General features: G+C 33.9%; 1 protein-coding gene across 2 annotated transcripts in view; it reads left to right on the top strand.

Moving 5' to 3' along the window:
* The window catches only part of LSM14A (LSM14A mRNA processing body assembly factor), a 53588-nt gene extending 35229 nt beyond the window's left edge, over positions 1-18359 (top strand). The window contains exons 3-10 of one of the 2 annotated variants that reach the window (XM_001362307.5): positions 945-1074; positions 7753-7875; positions 10117-10293; positions 10580-10645; positions 12108-12290; positions 12466-12637; positions 13479-13710; positions 16434-18359. In XM_001362307.5, the coding sequence (XP_001362344.1) occupies positions 945-1074; positions 7753-7875; positions 10117-10293; positions 10580-10645; positions 12108-12290; positions 12466-12637; positions 13479-13710; positions 16434-16457 (1107 nt within the window). In that variant the 3' untranslated portion in view covers positions 16458-18359. The remainder of the gene's footprint in view (positions 1-944; positions 1075-7752; positions 7876-10116; positions 10294-10579; positions 10646-12107; positions 12291-12465; positions 12638-13478; positions 13711-16433) is intronic. The other variant, XM_007474757.3, reaches the window with a different exon arrangement.
* Positions 18360-18680: the final 321 nt, after the last annotated feature.

Genomic DNA, 18680 nt, shown 5'->3' with positions numbered 1-18680 from the left:
GGAAATTGATGTTCTGTTGAAGCTATCCTCCATTTCCCCTCAATAAAACCTAATGGACCTGCCATGTTGTGTATATAATATTAAACTACAAAATTTTTTTTGCTTAATATTATTTTGTAAGGAAATAATCAACCAAGTTGATGTCATATCTCAGTCTTTCAAGAACTAACAACAATCATTTGTTAAGCACTTCATATATGCCAGGCACTGTGCTAACCTCTCAAGATAAAAAAGAAAAAGAAAAATGATCCCTACCCTCAAGGTTATATTCTGGTGGTTGAGAAACCATGAACTACTTGTTACCTAGAAATCCTAATCCTGGATTTTTGGGTATCTATAAACACTAAGCATACTACAAATAATTGCTGAATAGAATATTTGACAATACTAATTCTTAAATTTTTGCTATGAAATATAAAAAGTATTAAGTTCAAGCACATAAATAAGTCTAAACTCCATGATATATTTTGTTAACTCAGAAAACCCTTTTTCTTCCAATTAGGATTATTGAAAATCTTGGACTTTATTGCCAATACAATATAATAAGGTTTTAAATTATCTCTCATTTAATCCTAGAATAGAGGTGCTGCAAGTACTCTAAAGTAGATTATTTTGAAGTATAAAAGTGTTTGCATAAGGTATGCAGCTCATTCAAATACTTTTTCCCTAATTCATGTGTCCTATAAGCTAGATATTTTGATTACTAATTCAAAAAGGACATTGTTGCACAAAACACATCTGTAAATCGTAGGTGAAACCAATAATGAAATGAGAAGACTGCCTAAGGGTTCACCATTTTTATATTAAATATGTGTTCTGAGTATTCTGACTTTCATTGCATTAAGATTTTAACAATTGCCATTTTAAAAAATTATAGAAAACAAAATTTTCCTTTTTAACAATGCTAATTTTGAAATTTAAAAATAACATTTTTTTTTCTTCAGTCTTCACTAGGATCATCTACTTCTTCATTCCAGTCAGTGGGTTCCTATGGTCCTTTTGGTAGGATGCCAGCATATAGTCAGTTCAGCCCAAGTCCATTAGTCGGGCAGCAGTTTGGTGCTGTTGGTGTTGGTATGTGGTGTGTTTTTTGTTTTTGTTTTGTTTTAATTTTCTCTTTCTTATGAAGATATGAAAAAATACAATCAATAAGATATTTTGTCTAAAATTCACATTTAGAAACCAGGCTTGTACTTTTTTATGTTAATATGTTTGCTTTCCCCTTCATTCTTAATACAATTATGAAATCATTTTACTACATTATACATGATTTGTAAGATATTTTATTTAATTTTACTAAATTTTACTGATATTAACTGGTTTTTCTTATTCTTATATCACATATGCTAAACTAAATTTTCTTAAATATCTAGAGGTTTCTGAACTACATAAATCTTACTCAGAACAATTATAGATCTCTTATACCCAAGTTCCAGATTTATTTGAGTGTCTGTTAAAACAAATGAAGTAAGAAGGTGGTATGGTGACTTGAATACTTTATTTTAATTGGGCACTTTTTTTTTCAGGATAGGACAAGAAAGTTTGACTCACAGTAAACTTTTCAAATCTAATTATTTTGGAACTCTTGATTTCACATGAAGATTGAAAAACAAATCATTTTAATAGCATATGGCTTACTGCAAAGCGATATTAGTCTCTTGTTAATCTTTTTTTTTTTAAGAATCTCATTTAACATAATTTATTTATAACATCTCATCCTATTTCAAAATAAGACCACAACAGTAAAATGATATTTTAGGCTTGCAAACCACATGAAAAGGTTACTTCTTATTTTCATTGTTTCAACTATATTTTAAGTTAGATATGACATAAGGGCAAAAAGTTTTGTCTACTAGTTCTAAAGATTTATTGAGTCACCAGACTATTTTACACACTTATTTTGTGGTGGTTTCCACTTAAGAGAAACCTTTTCCCTAATTTTACTGTATTTAAATTTTTATTATGCTTAAATGTGACAGGAAGGAAGGTTTCATTTTTTGCTGTTTTAATTTAGATGAATCCTGAAATATTAGGCAACATTATGTATTCTAAGAGCAAAGAACTGTAATAAGTCTAAGTTGTTAAGTAAGGAGGACAAACACCATAACTATAGCAACATTCTTTTTGGAAAGCAAGGTAGGAACTAACAGAAATACTATCTATATTATTCAAATAGGCCAAGGTGGATTATAACCATGTTTTAATTTTTTTTTCTTTATCTGAGTCAGAGAAACAGTTATGCCAGGATCGAATATCTATAGAGTTACTATAATAAAGGAAATATTTTCTAATCTTTAAATTCACAGGTTTTTCTTATAGCTTCAAAATGAAACTGCAGAGATTATTTTACAACTTGTCATTGCCTACTTTGGGGTATTTTATTTGCGTTAACCATTTTGTGAAGGAAAGATGGACAGATTTGGAAGGATGAAAGGAAAAACAGAGGGAGTTTTGAAAATAGCTATCATTTCCCTGAAAGTTCCTATGGCTATCACCTGTATATAAACCTATGTGTCCAGCCATAAATTTGTCTGTCATTACTAAGAGGACAGGAGACTTAAGTCACTTTTTTTCAAGCTAATGCTATGGGGAAAAGGAAGAAAGGGTGCTGACTAAAGTTCATCCTTGGAATTAAAAATACATTTTTTTTAAAATATCAGCAAATTTTTAAACTTTATAGCCTTCTTATGAAAAATCTCTAGGCCTGAGAGTTTTCTGGTTCTCACTCAGTGATATGTGAAAAAATTCTCTTTAATAAACACATTAAAGAGAATTTTCAACACTGAGTAATTAGTTTATATATTTTGATATTGAGAGCTCTTTTTAAAATTACTTTAGAGTTTATAATCAGTCAAAAATCAAGTGTTTTACTATGTGCCAGGCACTGTGCCAATAAACACTTTGAATACAGAGGAAAAATAAAAGCAGTTCTTGCCATCAAAGACCTTTTATTGGGGGGCAACTGGGTAGCTCAGTGGATTGAGAGCCAGGCCTAGAGGTGGGAGGTCCTAGGTTCAAATCTGGCCTCAGACACTTCCCAGCTGTGTGACCCTGGGCAAGTTACTTAACCCCCATTGCCTAGCCCTTACCACTCTTATGCCACAGAAGGTAAGGGTTTTTTAAAAAATCTTTTATTGTAATAGAATAGATAATATGCAAGCAACTATTAATATTATTAAAAATGAATATTAAAACAGACAGACAAGATCTAGGGAGAATAGATGTTAGCAGTATAGGACTCCAGAAAGGCCTTCAGAAAGTAGAATTTGAACAATCTTAAAGGAAGCCAATGAAATTGAGAATCAGAGGTGAAGAGGAAGAATGTTCCGGGTAACAATCAATGAAAATACATGGAATGGGGTAACTAGTGGGCTTGCTAGATAAGCAGGGCCAGACCTGAAAACTAGAAGCCCTAGACTGAAATCTGGCCTCAGATACTTAGTAGCTGTTGTGTGATCCTGAGCAAGTCATTTAACTCCTATTGCCTAGCCCTTAGCACTCTTCTGCCTTAGAACTGATGCTACAGTTCTAAGACTGAAGGGAAGAGTTTGAAAAAAAAATGCATGGAACTGGAACATTCAGTGTCGTGTGTAAAAAAAAAAAAGGCAAATAGTATATCTTGTATGGAGGGCAGCAAAATGTAAAATTAGAAAGTAAGGAAGAGTCCTGGTCATGAAATACTTTAAATGCCAAACAAATTGGACTCTATATTTAATCCTGGAGAGAATAAGGAACCACTGGGAGTATGGGAGTAAATGGTCAGACCTAAACTTTAGGGAAATCACTTTTGCAATGAAGTAAAGGGCAAAGTGAAGAAAGACTTGAAGCAAAGATACCAATTAAAAGGCTATTAAAAATAGTCCAGGCAAGAAATAATAATGACTTGTACTAGAGGGTAGCTGTATGAGTAAAGAGAAGGAAACATATATAAGAAATGCTGTGATGGTAGGAAAAAAAAGTTTTTGATAACAGATTGCATAAATGTGTTGAATGTTAGTAAAGAGTTGAGGTTGACAGCAAAGTTTCAAGCCTGAGTGACTGGGAAAATATTGGTGCCCTCAACAGTAATAAGGAAATGGGGAGAAAAATAATCACTTCTGTTGTTAATATGTTAAGTTTGAGGTACCTACACAACATCCAATTCAAAATATCTAAAAAAAAAAAACTTGGTGATTCAGGACTGGAGCTGAGGAGAGAGATTAGAGGAAATATAGCTAGATATTTTTTGTTTTGATATTCTATACTTTGTGTGTGTGCGTGCGCACGCATAATGGAAAGAACAGTGGACCTACATAGGAGAGCTAAGCTCTACTTTTAGCTTGTCAGTAAATATCCATGTGACTATAATCAATTTAATAAGTGACTCTAGTTTCCTATTTAAAAATGGAGATTAGATGAGAAAAATATCTTAGGTCTCTTTCTAAATATAAAATTCTTAGAAAAAGAAATTGAAGGGATTAAAGTAGGCAATGAGGAAACTTAAACTATCACTCTGAAGATGATCTGATGGTATACTTAGAGAATCCTAGAAAATCAACTAAAAAGCTAGTGGAAATAAAAACTTAGCAAAGTTGCAGGCTACAAAATAAACCCACATAAATCATCAGTATTTCTATATGTTTCCAACAAAACTCAGCAGCAAGAGTTACAAAGAAAAACTCCATTTAAAATCACCCTAGACAATATAAAATACTTGGGAATCTATCTGCCAAGACAAACACAGGAACTATATGAACACAACTACAAAACACTTTTCACACAATTAAAACTAGATCTAAACAATTGGAAAAACATGAATTGCCCATAGGTAGAACAATATAATATAATAAAAATGGCAATCCTACCTAAATTAATATACTTATTCAGTGCCATACATATCAAACTGCCAAAACACTTCTTATAGAATTAGAAAAAAAATTATAACAAAAATCATCTGGAAGAACAAAAGATTGAGAATGTCAAGGAAACTAATGAAAAAAATGCAAAGGATGGAGGCCTAGAAGTACCAGATTTTAAACTGTAGTATAAAGCAGTGATCATCAAATCAATATAGTACTGAATAAGAGATAGAAAAGTGGATCAATGGAATAGACTAGGGGGAAATGACCTCAGTAAGCTAGTGTTCAGTAAACCCAAAGGTCCTAGATTTTGGGAGAAGAACTCACTATTTGACAAAAACTGCTGGAAAAATTAGAAAACAGTATGGCAAAAATTTTAAGTTTAGAACAATAAAAAAAGTTTAGATTAAAAGTTTAGATCAATATCTCACAGATCAAAATGGGTATGACTTAGATATAAAATTCTTAGTTTCAGACTTTTCTACATATTAGATTAGTACAATGACAGTATATTTATCTGTTTTTTATTAGATATAATCTTCCTAAAATAATTTGTTGGTATAAGAAAAAATATTATATAGTGACATTGTTTTCCTTAAATCTTGTCATATTTGGAATTGATTCCTAGTCCTAATTTATTTCTATTTATTTCTATGGCAAGGACCAATTAATTTGTCATGTTAATTTTCCAAGACTGTTGAGTAATTCCCTCAATTCATTTATCCTCAGTTTTAACTAGGTCTCAAACTGAAATGGAAGAAATGCATTATGTATTTCTGTTATGCTCTTACCTCTTTGTTTAGCACAGGCCTGTGCACATAGTAAGCATTTAACAAATGCTTAAAATAATATCATCATCATTTTTATTGCATTATTTTTCTTTCACTTCTTATTTTTGAATTCCTCTTTAGTGCAAGAACTGCAATCATTACTACTTGAAACTATTTTTCATGTTTTTGTCCTTAGGGGGAAAAAATGAAGCTCCAGATATCAATTCAGGATTAAGTAGTCTTTTTTCTCTAATTTGGAATTGATTGTTCCCATATATATGTATATAAAATACAAATAAACGAATGAATGACCCTATTACAAATGAAGCAGACAGACATTAAGAAGTTTTTCTCCCTTCTACCATAAATAGCTTATTGAGTAAGAACTTGTGGGGGCAGCTAGGGGGCTCAGAGGATTGAGAGCCAGGCCTAGAGATAGGTTATAGGTTCAAATCTGGCTTTAGGCACTTCCTAGCTGTGTGACCCTGGGCAAGACCCTCATTGCCTAGCCCTTACCATTCTTCTGCCTTGGAACCAATACACAATATTGATTCTAAGACTAAAGGTATTTTTGTTTATTTGTTTGTTTTTAAAGAACTTGTGGCTGATTTACTAGTAAAGTAGGAGGTGGCTTGAACTGGCTAGCCATGTGGATTGGAAACATGTCAGGGGTCTAGCCATAATGGTTATCCTGTATAAGACTTAGCTCTTTTTTTGCTCACATTAACTGATTGGGAAGGAGCTTGCAGTTCACATTTACATTTTGCAAGTTTTGAACCATTTAATTTATCTAAATTTAGAGAGAAGGAGAATGATTATTTCAATAATAAATGGTAAACTAGTGTTTCCTAGATGTAACAGCATACTTTTATGCTGTACCAGGAAAAAAAGGAAGACAGATTTTTGACAGATATCTCACAGAAAATCAATAGGCTACCTTTAAAGGGTACTGATTTTCCCTGTCACTGGAAATGTTCAGGTAAAAAATTGATGACTTTTATAATATAGGAAGTTGGACAGGATGATGACCTTAAAAGTCTCTCTCAACCATATTCTGATTAGAATTATAGCCCCTGATATTTATGTAACATTAAGGGTTGCAAAGCATTTAATATGCTTAATCTCATTTGATCCTTATAACAACTTTGTGAGGTATATGCTGGGGTGGGGTGGGGAGGCTTTTATAGAAGAGAACATGGGTCCATAAAGGGTAAGTGACTTGCTAGTCACCCAGCTAGAATTGTCTTAAGGTGGAATTCAGATCCAGATCTTTTTGATTCCAAATCTAGCACTGTGCCTATTTCAGTGCAATAGTGATGCTAATTTACATGGAAGCATCTTGAAATAAATGGATGCCTTATGTTTATTCATTTAAACAAGTGATTTTTTTTTAGCACCTAATTTGTGGATAGCATTGTGGTATAAAGATAATATAAAAGGTATTGTAAGGCACCACTCCTTTCCTCTAGTATTTATAATTTAGTTGAGGAGCCAAGACAGTTATATAGGAAAGTTAAATAATGAAGTACATTATAAGATTAAGAACCAAAATGAGTGATATAATTAATGCTATAGTAATTCAGAGAAGTGGAATATTAGTATGACTTGCCAGAGATCTACTATGAATCCTGTCTAAGGTTCCCTAACACTCAAGGCCTTAGAACTTCCTACCAAAGCCTCAGCATAGACCCTCAGGACATAGTCATAACTGAGGGCCAACATTCATCTAACTAGAAATGTTCCTGTAGAACATTAGTACACAGATTAGCTATATGGACAAATCCTTCTCAAAATAATTCTACCAATAGTGTTAATAACTTATTCTGGTGGACTTTCCTTTTAGTCACCAATTCTTTCATAATCTCTTCCCATTTTTGGCCATTCTCTGTCCCTATGATCCCTTACCCCCAAAACACATTCACACACAGCAAAACAACCCTCTTTCAACTTAATATCAGCAATTTTGCCAGAAAAGTTACAAGTAAAAATACATATTTATATTCTTTTTAAAAGTAATGGTTATTGATTTTTCTAAATATTTGCAAAAAAGAATCATCTTGTAAGCCTGAATTAAACAATCATAAAAATGGAATGATCACTTCTAAATTACCTTTTAAAGGTGTTTGCTTTGTTTCCTCTTTTAGCTGGTAGCTCCCTGACTTCTTTTGGAACAGAAACAACAGCCAGTGCTGCTTTATCCCAGAGCAGTGCAGTCGGGTCTGCCTTTACACAGGATTCAAGGTCTTCAAAAACACAGCCATCTCAAGGTATTCTTTTTATTCCGTAGGTGTGTCTTTTTTTTTTTTTAATTAATCCAGAGTGGGTTTTTGTCTTTCTCTGAATAAGGAACTTTTACTTCTAAAATTAAATTTTTATGTGGATTTCAGTGTCTAGATTTCTATAACAGTGAAAATTCTGGATAATCTTAAACTTGCCCTATTGAATTATGCAAAATCTTTCATAAATAGGAATCATTCTTTTACAATATTCAGGAAGTGGAATAAGAAAGCATGAGGACCCTGGTATTGTAAACTTTACTAGATTATTTTACAACACAATGAGTATTAATTTTGCATTTTAAGTATCAGATTTTTCATTCACTGAAGAAATATCACTGATGAATCCTGACTTCTTTTTACCGCCTTAAGCAAGCCCCCCCCCCTTTTTTTTTTATTTCTATAGTATTCTCACAGTGCCATGAAAAGTACCTTGTATGTTTAGGCACTAATAATAAGTATTTATTGACTGGCTTCTTTTAGCCCTTTAAAAATAGGCATTTTCTCAAACATATATTTAGACTTTAAATGCTATTTACTATGTACTGAACCATTTTAATGTCCATATTATATCTTTCACTACTACCTTGCTATATGATCTGCAGCACGTATTTGAACTTTTTTTCTCATTCTCACCCATTTTTGTTATGGATTCAGCATTAAGCCAATTCCCAGTTTTCATGAAAATATGGAGAATTAGATTTAAAACAAAAAATGTAATAAATTAAGCTTGTTGACCTCAAAAAAAGGTACCATATGAATATGATTATAAAATATTGCTTCAAAAATGCAAGAAAAACAACTCTAATCTTGTACAAAACTCATTTGGCAATTGTAGAATAGCATAAATCATTGTCATTCATACAAAATGTCTGGGGGGAGGGCATTGTTTTTGTTTGCTGGGGTTTTCTGTTGTTGTTTTTTTCCAAAATAATATCACTGTGGGAGTTGAACTGGGTTAGCTACTAAAGACAAATTTTCATTTAAAGCCAACTAGTTTCATTTTGACAGCAATCATCATAAATGTTTTTAAAATAAGCCTACTTAATTTGGATGAAAATGAGGGTGCAAGTGAATATCCAGCCTATTTTACCCATCATTTTCTGTTAATTGTAGAAAAAATATGAAAGCAGACAATAGTTATTTTGCCTTTTAAATGGTAACCTATTTGTTGTACTATGTTACTGATCTCTAAATTTCATCTTCTGAAATTATTAATTCTTACTCTCAGTATACTCCAACTTGTGGTTCTTCCATACTTTACTGCAATATCCTTTTTTATTGACACAAAAAATATAAACTTACTGAAATTCCTTAAAAGTAGGGAAAATGTTAGACCATCTATAGCCTCATGATAGTAGTTAAGGATGTGTTTCAGAGTTTTTAGTGAGCTTTCTACAAAGATTTATACATTATGTAAATAAAAATTTGGAGGTGAAAATTTTACTTTTCTACGGTCTATATTTGTACGGTAGCCTTCCAAAGGAAAAGTAGAATGTTTGCAACATTGTAAATTTGTTCAAACTTTGTTTTAATGTTTATCTCAATAAAAATACATCAATTGACCATCAGGTTTTGATTTGGGATTGTAATGAAATGTGCTTTTATAGATTTTTAGTAACATTTTATTATATAAGTAACAGTGTTGGCATCATTTAAGAAGTTTGGTGGGTGGGGGGCCTCAAATGTGATATGGGGGAAATAATTGTATTTGGAGTCTGTTCAAATTCTAGCTGCCGTTTACTACTTAATGACCTTGGGCAAGTCATATGACCTATCTGGGCCTCAGTGTCTTCATGTGTAAAATAAGGGTGTGGCCTAGATAAACTTATGGTCCTTTCCAGCTATAAATTTATGATTATATAGTTATGTGATACTTAAATGATAAGAATTCCATTCCAGGAAAGAGCTTTTTTAGGTAGTAATGTACCTCAGTTTTTAAGTCTTTAAAAGACTGTATAAAAGTTATTTTTCCAGGTCAGATTTTTATGTGATGTGAAGTTAACCTCAGTTGAAATGCACTAATATTCTACAGCTGACCAGTTTTCAGCTTTGGTCTAAGTAAGACATAATTGCCCCCACCCAACCCTTTCTATAAAAAGAAAAATGATATCTCCCTTCGGTCTGGATTAGTGGAGCTGAGAATGCAAATATTTTTCTTTCAGGGTCTGGATTGATTAATTTGAAATCCACAAGGGTAGGGTAGTTTCTTATCTTTTGGTTACATTTTAGGTCGTTCAAGCCCTCAGTTAGACCCTTTGAGAAAAAGCCCAACCATGGAACAAGCAGTACAGACCGCCTCGGCCCATTTACCTGCTCCAGCACCTGTTGGGAGAAGGAGCCCTGTATCAGCCAGACCTTTGCCATCTACCAGCCAAAAAGCAATAGAGAATCAAGAGCACAGGCGAGGTAGAACTTTAGATGTTTATTCCTTTAATTGACTGACCAACATTTTCCATTAGCCCTCTTTTCATCCAAGGGATTTGTTTTGTGAGTTATCTTAGCAAACTTAAACTTGAACTTTACAATGTTCAGTATGTCGAATTTAACCCTTAAAGTGGGTGGGGGAAATAGAAAATCAATATGAGCATGACCATGACTTGATGGTTTTTTCATATTCCTATTCACAAACCAAGGATTTCAGTTATTTTTCATCTAAGTCAATTTGTTGATCTGCATATTTTTTGTTCTATAGCTGAAGCACACAAAATTTCCAGACCAGATAATGAGCAAATCAGAAATGAAAACAAGAGACAAACAGGTAAGTTATTCAGAGCTGAATCTTATATCCATTATTAAAGATCATAAGATTTTAGAGCTGGATGGGACCTTAAAGATCATCTAATCCAACTCCTGCTTCATTGGCTCAGAAACATGAAATATCTTGCCCATACTCATACAGTTGCTAATTAGCAGGACCCTTTAGCTCTTTACTACCATTTATTCTGAGTTAATTTCAAATTTACTTTATATAGAAGATACAGCAAAGATGTAAAACAAACTCACTTAATATAAATGATTAAATAAATTCTGATTTTTATATACATTTTCTGGTATTCCCAGAGTCTAGCCATGTCCTTATATCTTGTATTTTTTTATAAAATCCTTGGGTATGAGTAATGCACTATACACCGTGTTCTTTTAGGGGGTTTTAAGTGAATGTATTATTTTTCTTAAAATTTAGGCTCCAGTACTTCCAAAGATCTGTGATTTAATCAGTGTGGAGACTCTCCTTAAATGCAGGTTAAGTAGTAGAGAGTTAGAAGACTAAATAGTTTCATTTGCACAAAAATTTTATTACCTAATAGCTCTCTTTTTTTTTTTAAATCCTTACCTTCCGTCTTGGAGTCAATACTGTGTATTGGCTCCAAGGCAGAAGAGTGGTAAGGGCTAGGCAATGGGGGTCAAGTGACTTGCCCAGAGTCACACAGCTGGGAAGTGTCTGAGGCCAGATTTGAACCTAGGACTTCCCGTCTCCAGGCCTGACCCTAATAGCTCTCTTTTTGATGACATGTGCCTTTGAACTTGGAGAGGCCTATCATCAGAAAACTGAAGTTAAGTTTCTTGACAGAGCTATACTCATAAACTTAGGAAGTTTTGACCTTTAGTCACTAAAATTTACTTCCATACCATAAGGCAGGGGTCCACGTGCAGCCCCCTGACGCCATTTATTTGGCCCCCACCACACTTCCAGAAAGGGCACCTCTTTCATTGGTGGTCAGTGAGAGCAGCACTGCAAAGCCTAGCGTTGCTCACGTACAGTACTACTTCCAATGACATAATCCTTTGCATGATGCATTGTTCTGAGTGTAACTGAACGAGAATGAGGCTTCGCACAAAGGATTATGTGGCTGCACAATGGAAGATGTCAGCATGGTGAATGGCCATCTGGGGGAGAGGATTCCGCACTGTGTATACTGCTGCCCAGTATAGTGGTGGCAGTGATGGGCCTGTGTAAGGTGTGACAGGCCCATCACAGCCAGTGCTGCAGCCTCTGCTATCCCAGACAACAGTATACAGATTTGTTCATAGTTTTTTTATAGTCCAGTCCTCCAGCGGTCTGAGGGACAGTGAACTGGCCCCCTCTGTAAAAAGTTTGGGGACCCCTGCCATGAGGCATCAAAATAGAATTTTAGTAAAGGTTTGAATTATGTGACTAGAAGAATGGCATACCTTATGTTCAATAATGTATATTGAATACAGTCCTGTTCATCTTATTGTAGTTCCAGGTGGCCCTTCAGCACCTCGAAGAGGACGAGGAGGTCATCGTGGTGGCAGAGGAAGATTTGGAATTCGGCGGGATGGCCCAATGAAGTTTGAGAAAGACTTTGACTTTGAAAGTGCTAATGCACAATTCAACAAAGAAGAAATTGACAGAGAATTTCATAATAAACTTAAATTGAAAGGTAAAAATCTTTTTCTTCTCCAGAAACCATCTTTTATGACTTGTGAGTTAACAGTGGTTTGCTTGCTTTTTTTATAAATAAAATGTTTAGTTTTCTTAATAGGGATTTTTTTTTGTAAATTTTAATTTCTGCAACGTATGGTTATTTTGTTTTTTTGTTTGTTTTTTTTTGTTAGAAGATAAACTTGAAAAACAGGAGAAACCTGTAAATGGTGAAGATAAAGGTGATTCAGGGGTAGACACCCAAAACAGTGAAGGAAATGCTGATGAAGAGGATCCACTTGGACCCAATTGCTATTATGACAAAACTAAATCCTTCTTCGATAACATCTCCTGTGATGATAATAGGTACAGCCTTTTAGGGGGCTATTGTCTTGAAGTTGACTTAGTTTGAGGGAAAAATGTGTGTACTTATTCTGTTTCATGAAAAAAGCTAAAAGTGCCTATATCTAGTAATCAAAATTAGCTTTTTTAATTTTGTAGGAGGATTTTTAAACATTTTAATATTAAAAAGAATAGATGTGGATTTTGTAGATCATTTTTATTTCAAGTACAGGTTGAATTAGATTGCCTCTGGGTTAACATCTAGTTATAAGGTTCCATGGTATGTGTGTATACACATACAAATGTGTGTACACATATCAAATATATTGTTAAATTTATTTTACTATCATAATTTTGTAGAATCATTTTTTCATATCTGAATTTTTTCTTTTCAGAATAGCCTTATTTTAGGAATATAGCCTATATTTTTACCAATAGAGTATAAATTTTCCCTTGGAATTGTATTCACACTTAAAAATTAGTAACTATAAGTCAGAACTATTCAAATGGAATCAAAAACTCTTTCTATCCATGGATTTTGTTATCCTTTGCAAATTTCAGTTTTAAATGCTGGTCTGAAATTAGGGCATTTTTGTTGTGACTTTGCTGGCTTTTTTGCATAATTAGACTAATGGTGATACACATTTTCATGCGGTTAGTCTTTATTTTAATTAGAATGCATTGAATTTTTTTTAACCATAGTAGTTTATAGTAACTTCAACAAGGAACTCATTTTTATTGATCTTTTTAGAATTCAGTTTCAATTATTTTAGAAATTATAATTCAGTTTGTACTGGGGTTTTTTTTTAAACCTACCATAACAAAACATAGACTCAATCTGAAGGCCTATTAATTCTTATGATAGAGAAAGAAGACCAACATGGGCAGAGGAAAGAAGGCTAAATGCTGAAACTTTTGGAATTCCCCTCCGTCCAAATCGTGGCCGGGGAGGCTACCGAGGTAGAGGAGGAATTGGTTTCCGTGGTGGCAGAGGTCGTGGGGGTGGAAGAGGTGGCAGCTTCACCACTCCTCGAGGATTTCGTGGTGGATTCAGAGGTGGCCGAGGGGGCAGGGAGTTTGCAGATTTTGAATATAGGGTGAGTAGTATATGTGATTTGATTTTGTTTGTTTGTTTTCTATTGTAATATAACAATAGATCTATATTATGTGTGCATGTTCATATTAGGTATTACTTTAAAAGGAGTCTTAGAATTATGTTAATTTGTCTATAAAAGTGAGGGAATCACTTCATATTAACACAGTATGGTGGAAAGAGCTATGTACCTGGACAAGTCACTTCATCCCCCTTGATCTCAGATAAGTTTCCTTATCTGTAGGATGAGGAAGTTAGATCTATGGCCCAAACATGCCCTCTAGGAGAAAGAGGAAAACCCCACTTAAAAGGTCTGCTGTATACATAAAGGGAGTAACTGAAAGCAGACATACTGATAGCAGTACCAAATATTCAGCAGTTAAGAGCATGGTAGTCATCACCCCAAATTTTATCAGAGCTTTCTTAAGCATAATAATTAAGTAATATTAGCAGTCTTAAGATCTGAAATCAGCCTATTTGAACACTCCATCAAAATTGCTCCTCTGTGATCAATACTCATCAAATCCAATGACCTTTTTCCCAATCTCAATCATAGCTATTCTCTGTGCCACTCTTCTCACCTGTCTTTAAAACTTTCTCATCCCTTCATTAAATGATAGGACACTTAATAGGTCTGCTTTGATGACTAATCTTCCTCTTACCCTCTAAACAGGTATTGCTCCTTGGAGACTTTCCTGTCTAAATGTAACTTCATCTGTTCATCACTTCTCATTAAATATCCACAACTCTAGACCTCCAGATTTGTCTTTTCACCCATATGTTTGGCTTTCCAAAGCCAAAGTAGGACATTTCTAATTGGATATCCAGCCATTGTCTAAAGAGGCAATTTCATGTAGTAAAATGCTGTTCCTGGTCAGAGAGATTTAGCTCTGATACCATAGACACAACTAACCAAACCATTCTAAGCCTCAATTTCTTTTTTTCTAAAATGAAGTATGAATTGTATTACCAGCCTCACAGAATGTTTTTTAAACTCTTACCTTCCATCTTAGAATCCATACTAAGTATTGCCTCCAAGGCAGAAGAGTGATAAGAATTAAGCAATTAGGGTGACTTGTCGAAGATCACATGGTTAAGTAAGCCACTTACCTACCCCCAGAATGATTATAAGGCAAACATATTGTAATCCTTAAAGCTCTTACATTAAAAAAAAAAATGAATAGTTGCTGCTGTCTGCTGACATCACATCTTTATCCCAGCATAAAAGCATAATTTCTTCACATTTGACTCTTCCTCCCAACAATACATTTCTGACGATGGCACCTCTAAGTCTCCTAGACAAAATATCAAGTGGTCATCTTTGTTTCTTCCATTTTGAACCCATTCCATTGCTAAGTCCTTTTTTCTCTTGAATTGTTACTGTTTCACACTTACTGTAGAAATAGCCACTACTACCTTCCAAATCCAAACTTTCCCTTATTTCATACCCATTTGACTGTAACAACCTTTACACGTTTCAGATCTTTTAGCCGGGAGAAGAGAATATAGAATAAGGATCAAAAGACCTGGGTTTTTAGTCCAACCCTATGATCTTGGACAATTTCTTTCACTTTTCTGAGCCTCGGTGTTTTCATCTATAAAACAAAAGAGGTGTGTCAATTCATCTCAGACATTTTCTAGTTTTAAAATATTAAGGATCTCCTTTCTGACTTGTATAAATCTCTACACTACTTGTCCACACCTATACCTCACACTATTCTCCAACATTCATATTCCCCTATGGTCAGACAGATGTGCTGTCATGTAAAATATGCTTCTCTGTACCATGCCTTATGGTCTAACTTGGAATCCTGTGCATACTATCCCTTCCCTCTAGCCCCATCTAAGTTCAGTTTGTTCTTCAATGTCCACCTCAATTTCTATTTCTAGAAGACCTCTTTCGAATGATGTCCCCCTTCTCTAGCCTCATGTTGCACTGAAAACATACAACTGTTCTGTTCTCTGATTGTTTTGTGTTTGTATTGTCTCCCCAACTAGCCTATGATCTGCTTGAGGCTATTTTGTATACTTCCATACTATATTACCTTTCACACTTGAGAACATAGTGGGTGGGTTAAGAGGAACTAATTGCAGACTGACTGTAAGATTAAAGATTCCTAAAACTTTCCAGTCACTTCAAAGACTTTAAGCATGAGCTAGCAGAATTTTGGGTTCTGCTCCTGAATTTGGCCTTACATTATAACTGTATCCTGCTTAAAGCAGTATAATACTTTTTTGTATTTAAAATAATCATCAATGGTGACTTTAACTTAAATGTTTAAGAGACTCTTTTTCAGTGTGTGTTGGCGTTCCAATAGTTTCTAATACAAGCGAGTTAGATGTTTTCACTTCCCCCCCCCCCCAAAATGAATTTTTGACAGTTCTTCCATAGCAGTTGTTCACATTTAAAAAGGCAGTTCCTCAGGACCAGGGCCCTATATTATATGATAGCAACATCCCTGCCTGCTGCAGTACTACTACCCAAATAAATGTATTTGCCCTTAGTGATTTAGAACATGCATTAAACTAGAAGACCCTACTCTCCAACTGTGCCAAATAATTTAGGGATTGCTCAGTGTAGAAGATACAAAACATAGATATAATGAAAGGCATTAAACAGAGTGGGAAGAGGGGATGAATATAGACTACAAGTAAAGAAAGTTATACTGTAATAATAGACAAAATAATAAATTATTCATAAGACTTTTTTTCCCCTCCCCTTTCTAGAAAGACAACAAAGTTGCTGCATAGTCTACGGAAAAGTCTTGGAACTAGGTGAATGTCTATCTAAGTCTTCATGGTCCAGAGAATTAGCTTCAGTCCTTGAAAAGAATGAAGAAGTGAATTTGCTGTATATTTGTCACCAGCACTGGGGTTTCATTGCTTAATTTCAAAGGGTATAATGCAGTTACTTTTTGAAAAATGGCCATCTTCAGAAATGTCAAGCATTAAATATATTTGGAATAGCAGAAGGATAAGTAATTTCTTATATATAGTTAAACAAACTAAAACAGTACTTCGATGGAACTTATAAGTATTTTTTCATCACTGAGAGGATTTTTCTTATCATTAAATTGTATTTGATAATTACTGCAAGTTACCTGCAGATGGGGCCGTGATACTGTGAGTGTTTTGAGCCACAGAAGGTTGTTTTTTGGGAAATCCTGTAATATCCCTTTTGAGGTAGCTTATTTTGTCAACTAATTAGGGTGCTGGATGGTAGAGAATTTTCTTTGTCAGTCAACTATGTACACACAGTAAATACTGTTTCTTAGGCAAAGGTACCTTTTTTATATAGTTGTAAAATTCCATTATATCCCATTGCCAAAGAAACATTAAGAACTTTGTATAGCTGTATAAAAAGCAACTAATTTTTTAAAGAATAAACATTTTTAAGTCAGCAAACATACTGTGTTATTGCAAAAGTTGATATGCTAAGGAACAGAGTTAATAGTTGTTTTTTTCTTAGCTTTTCGGGCTTTAAATTGTTTGATTTTTATATTTGGAATATAAATGAAGATTTGGTATGTTCTTCCATTATATAAAAGAGGATAAATTCTTCATTTTCACTTGCAAGAACTTCATTTTGTAGCTTATGGCATATCACAGGATTTGTCCAAATAAAGATCTTTAAGATATAAGGACATGAATAATCATAGATCAGAATGCACTTAGCTTTACTTGCTGATAATAACTTTTTTAGAAAATACTAGGCATCAGTTAATATGTTCCTTCTGATATGCCTGGGCTTTAAAAAAAAAAAAAGTCTGTCACTTCTTAAAATTGTCTTTGTTGTGATAACTTGTAGACCCATTCCATTGGATTGAAAGAACATTCTGAGTGTTGAAAGTTGCTGCATTTTGATAACCCTTAGGACATTACAGTACTGGTCCATAGACCAGTGAACCTCAAGCAACTCAGTATGGAGTTCATTGCCAATTAAAAATTACTAGTAAATCTTTTTGATATGTTTAAGTTATAATGGAAAAAATGAAATCTGGCCATTCAGGTGTTTTTATGGAGGCCACAGGAATAAAGGGATCCAAAGATTAAAATGTTTTTATCTAATTTGCTGATTTTGTTTAACTTTATCCTCAAAATGTTCAGTAGTGATGAAGAAGTGGAGAACTGCAATGTAGGAAAGAAAATGGGAGTATTTAAAGGTGGTTGATATTCTTATCTTAATTTTAATTTTATATCTTTTGTATAGCACTACAAAGGAAGTATTTTGTAATTTGGTTTCCTTATTAAGGTCCAGTATTTGGCAGCCATAGTTGAGATAATATTGTTTAGTACTGTTTGTTTGCATGTTACCAACACAACCTTTTTGAGGACCCATAAATCATGACACTGAACAACTTTTGGGGGTTTTTGAACATAAAGACAAGTGCTGTACTGTTGCAATAACTATGTAGACTGTCTGAGACGTCCCAGGCTTATTTAAACAAGAAATTGTAAATAATACCAGTGATACATGCTGTGAAGGTAGGAATCGGTGCGTCTCCCTAGCCTTTGGGGTTAACTCGTGGGATGTTTTGTGCCCTGATAACTGGCAGCATGGCATACCTGCAGTGTACCTTGCAACATTAAAGCGAGGTTTTTATTCTAAGGCAGAATAAAACTGTTCAATAAAAAAAACAAAACCATGTGAAAGTTGTTTCTCCTTTCAACTTTATTAGTCTCTGAGAACAGCAAGAATGTGAAGTGAAACGAAGAAAATATCATTATTACTTCATTGATGATTGTCCTTTCAGATGTCTAGATTCTCCCAAATAAGTTTGATTTCCAACAATACTACCACCATCTCTTATTGTTTTATCTTGTATTTTAACAGGAGTATGTAGATGTTACCTTAAAAAATCAAGGTTTGGGTGCCTTTTTACTTCCCACATTTCTGAAATCTTGCCCTAAAGCATAAATTATTAGTCATAAAATCACAGGATTTTTGAGCCCAAAGACACCACATTAAAAAGC

Source organism: Monodelphis domestica, chromosome 1 (assembly GCF_027887165.1).
Source record: "Monodelphis domestica isolate mMonDom1 chromosome 1, mMonDom1.pri, whole genome shotgun sequence".
Classification (NCBI taxonomy): domain Eukaryota; kingdom Metazoa; phylum Chordata; class Mammalia; order Didelphimorphia; family Didelphidae; genus Monodelphis; species Monodelphis domestica.
Note: the sequence above shows the minus strand (reverse complement) of the source record. Positions and strands in the feature narration are given on the sequence as shown.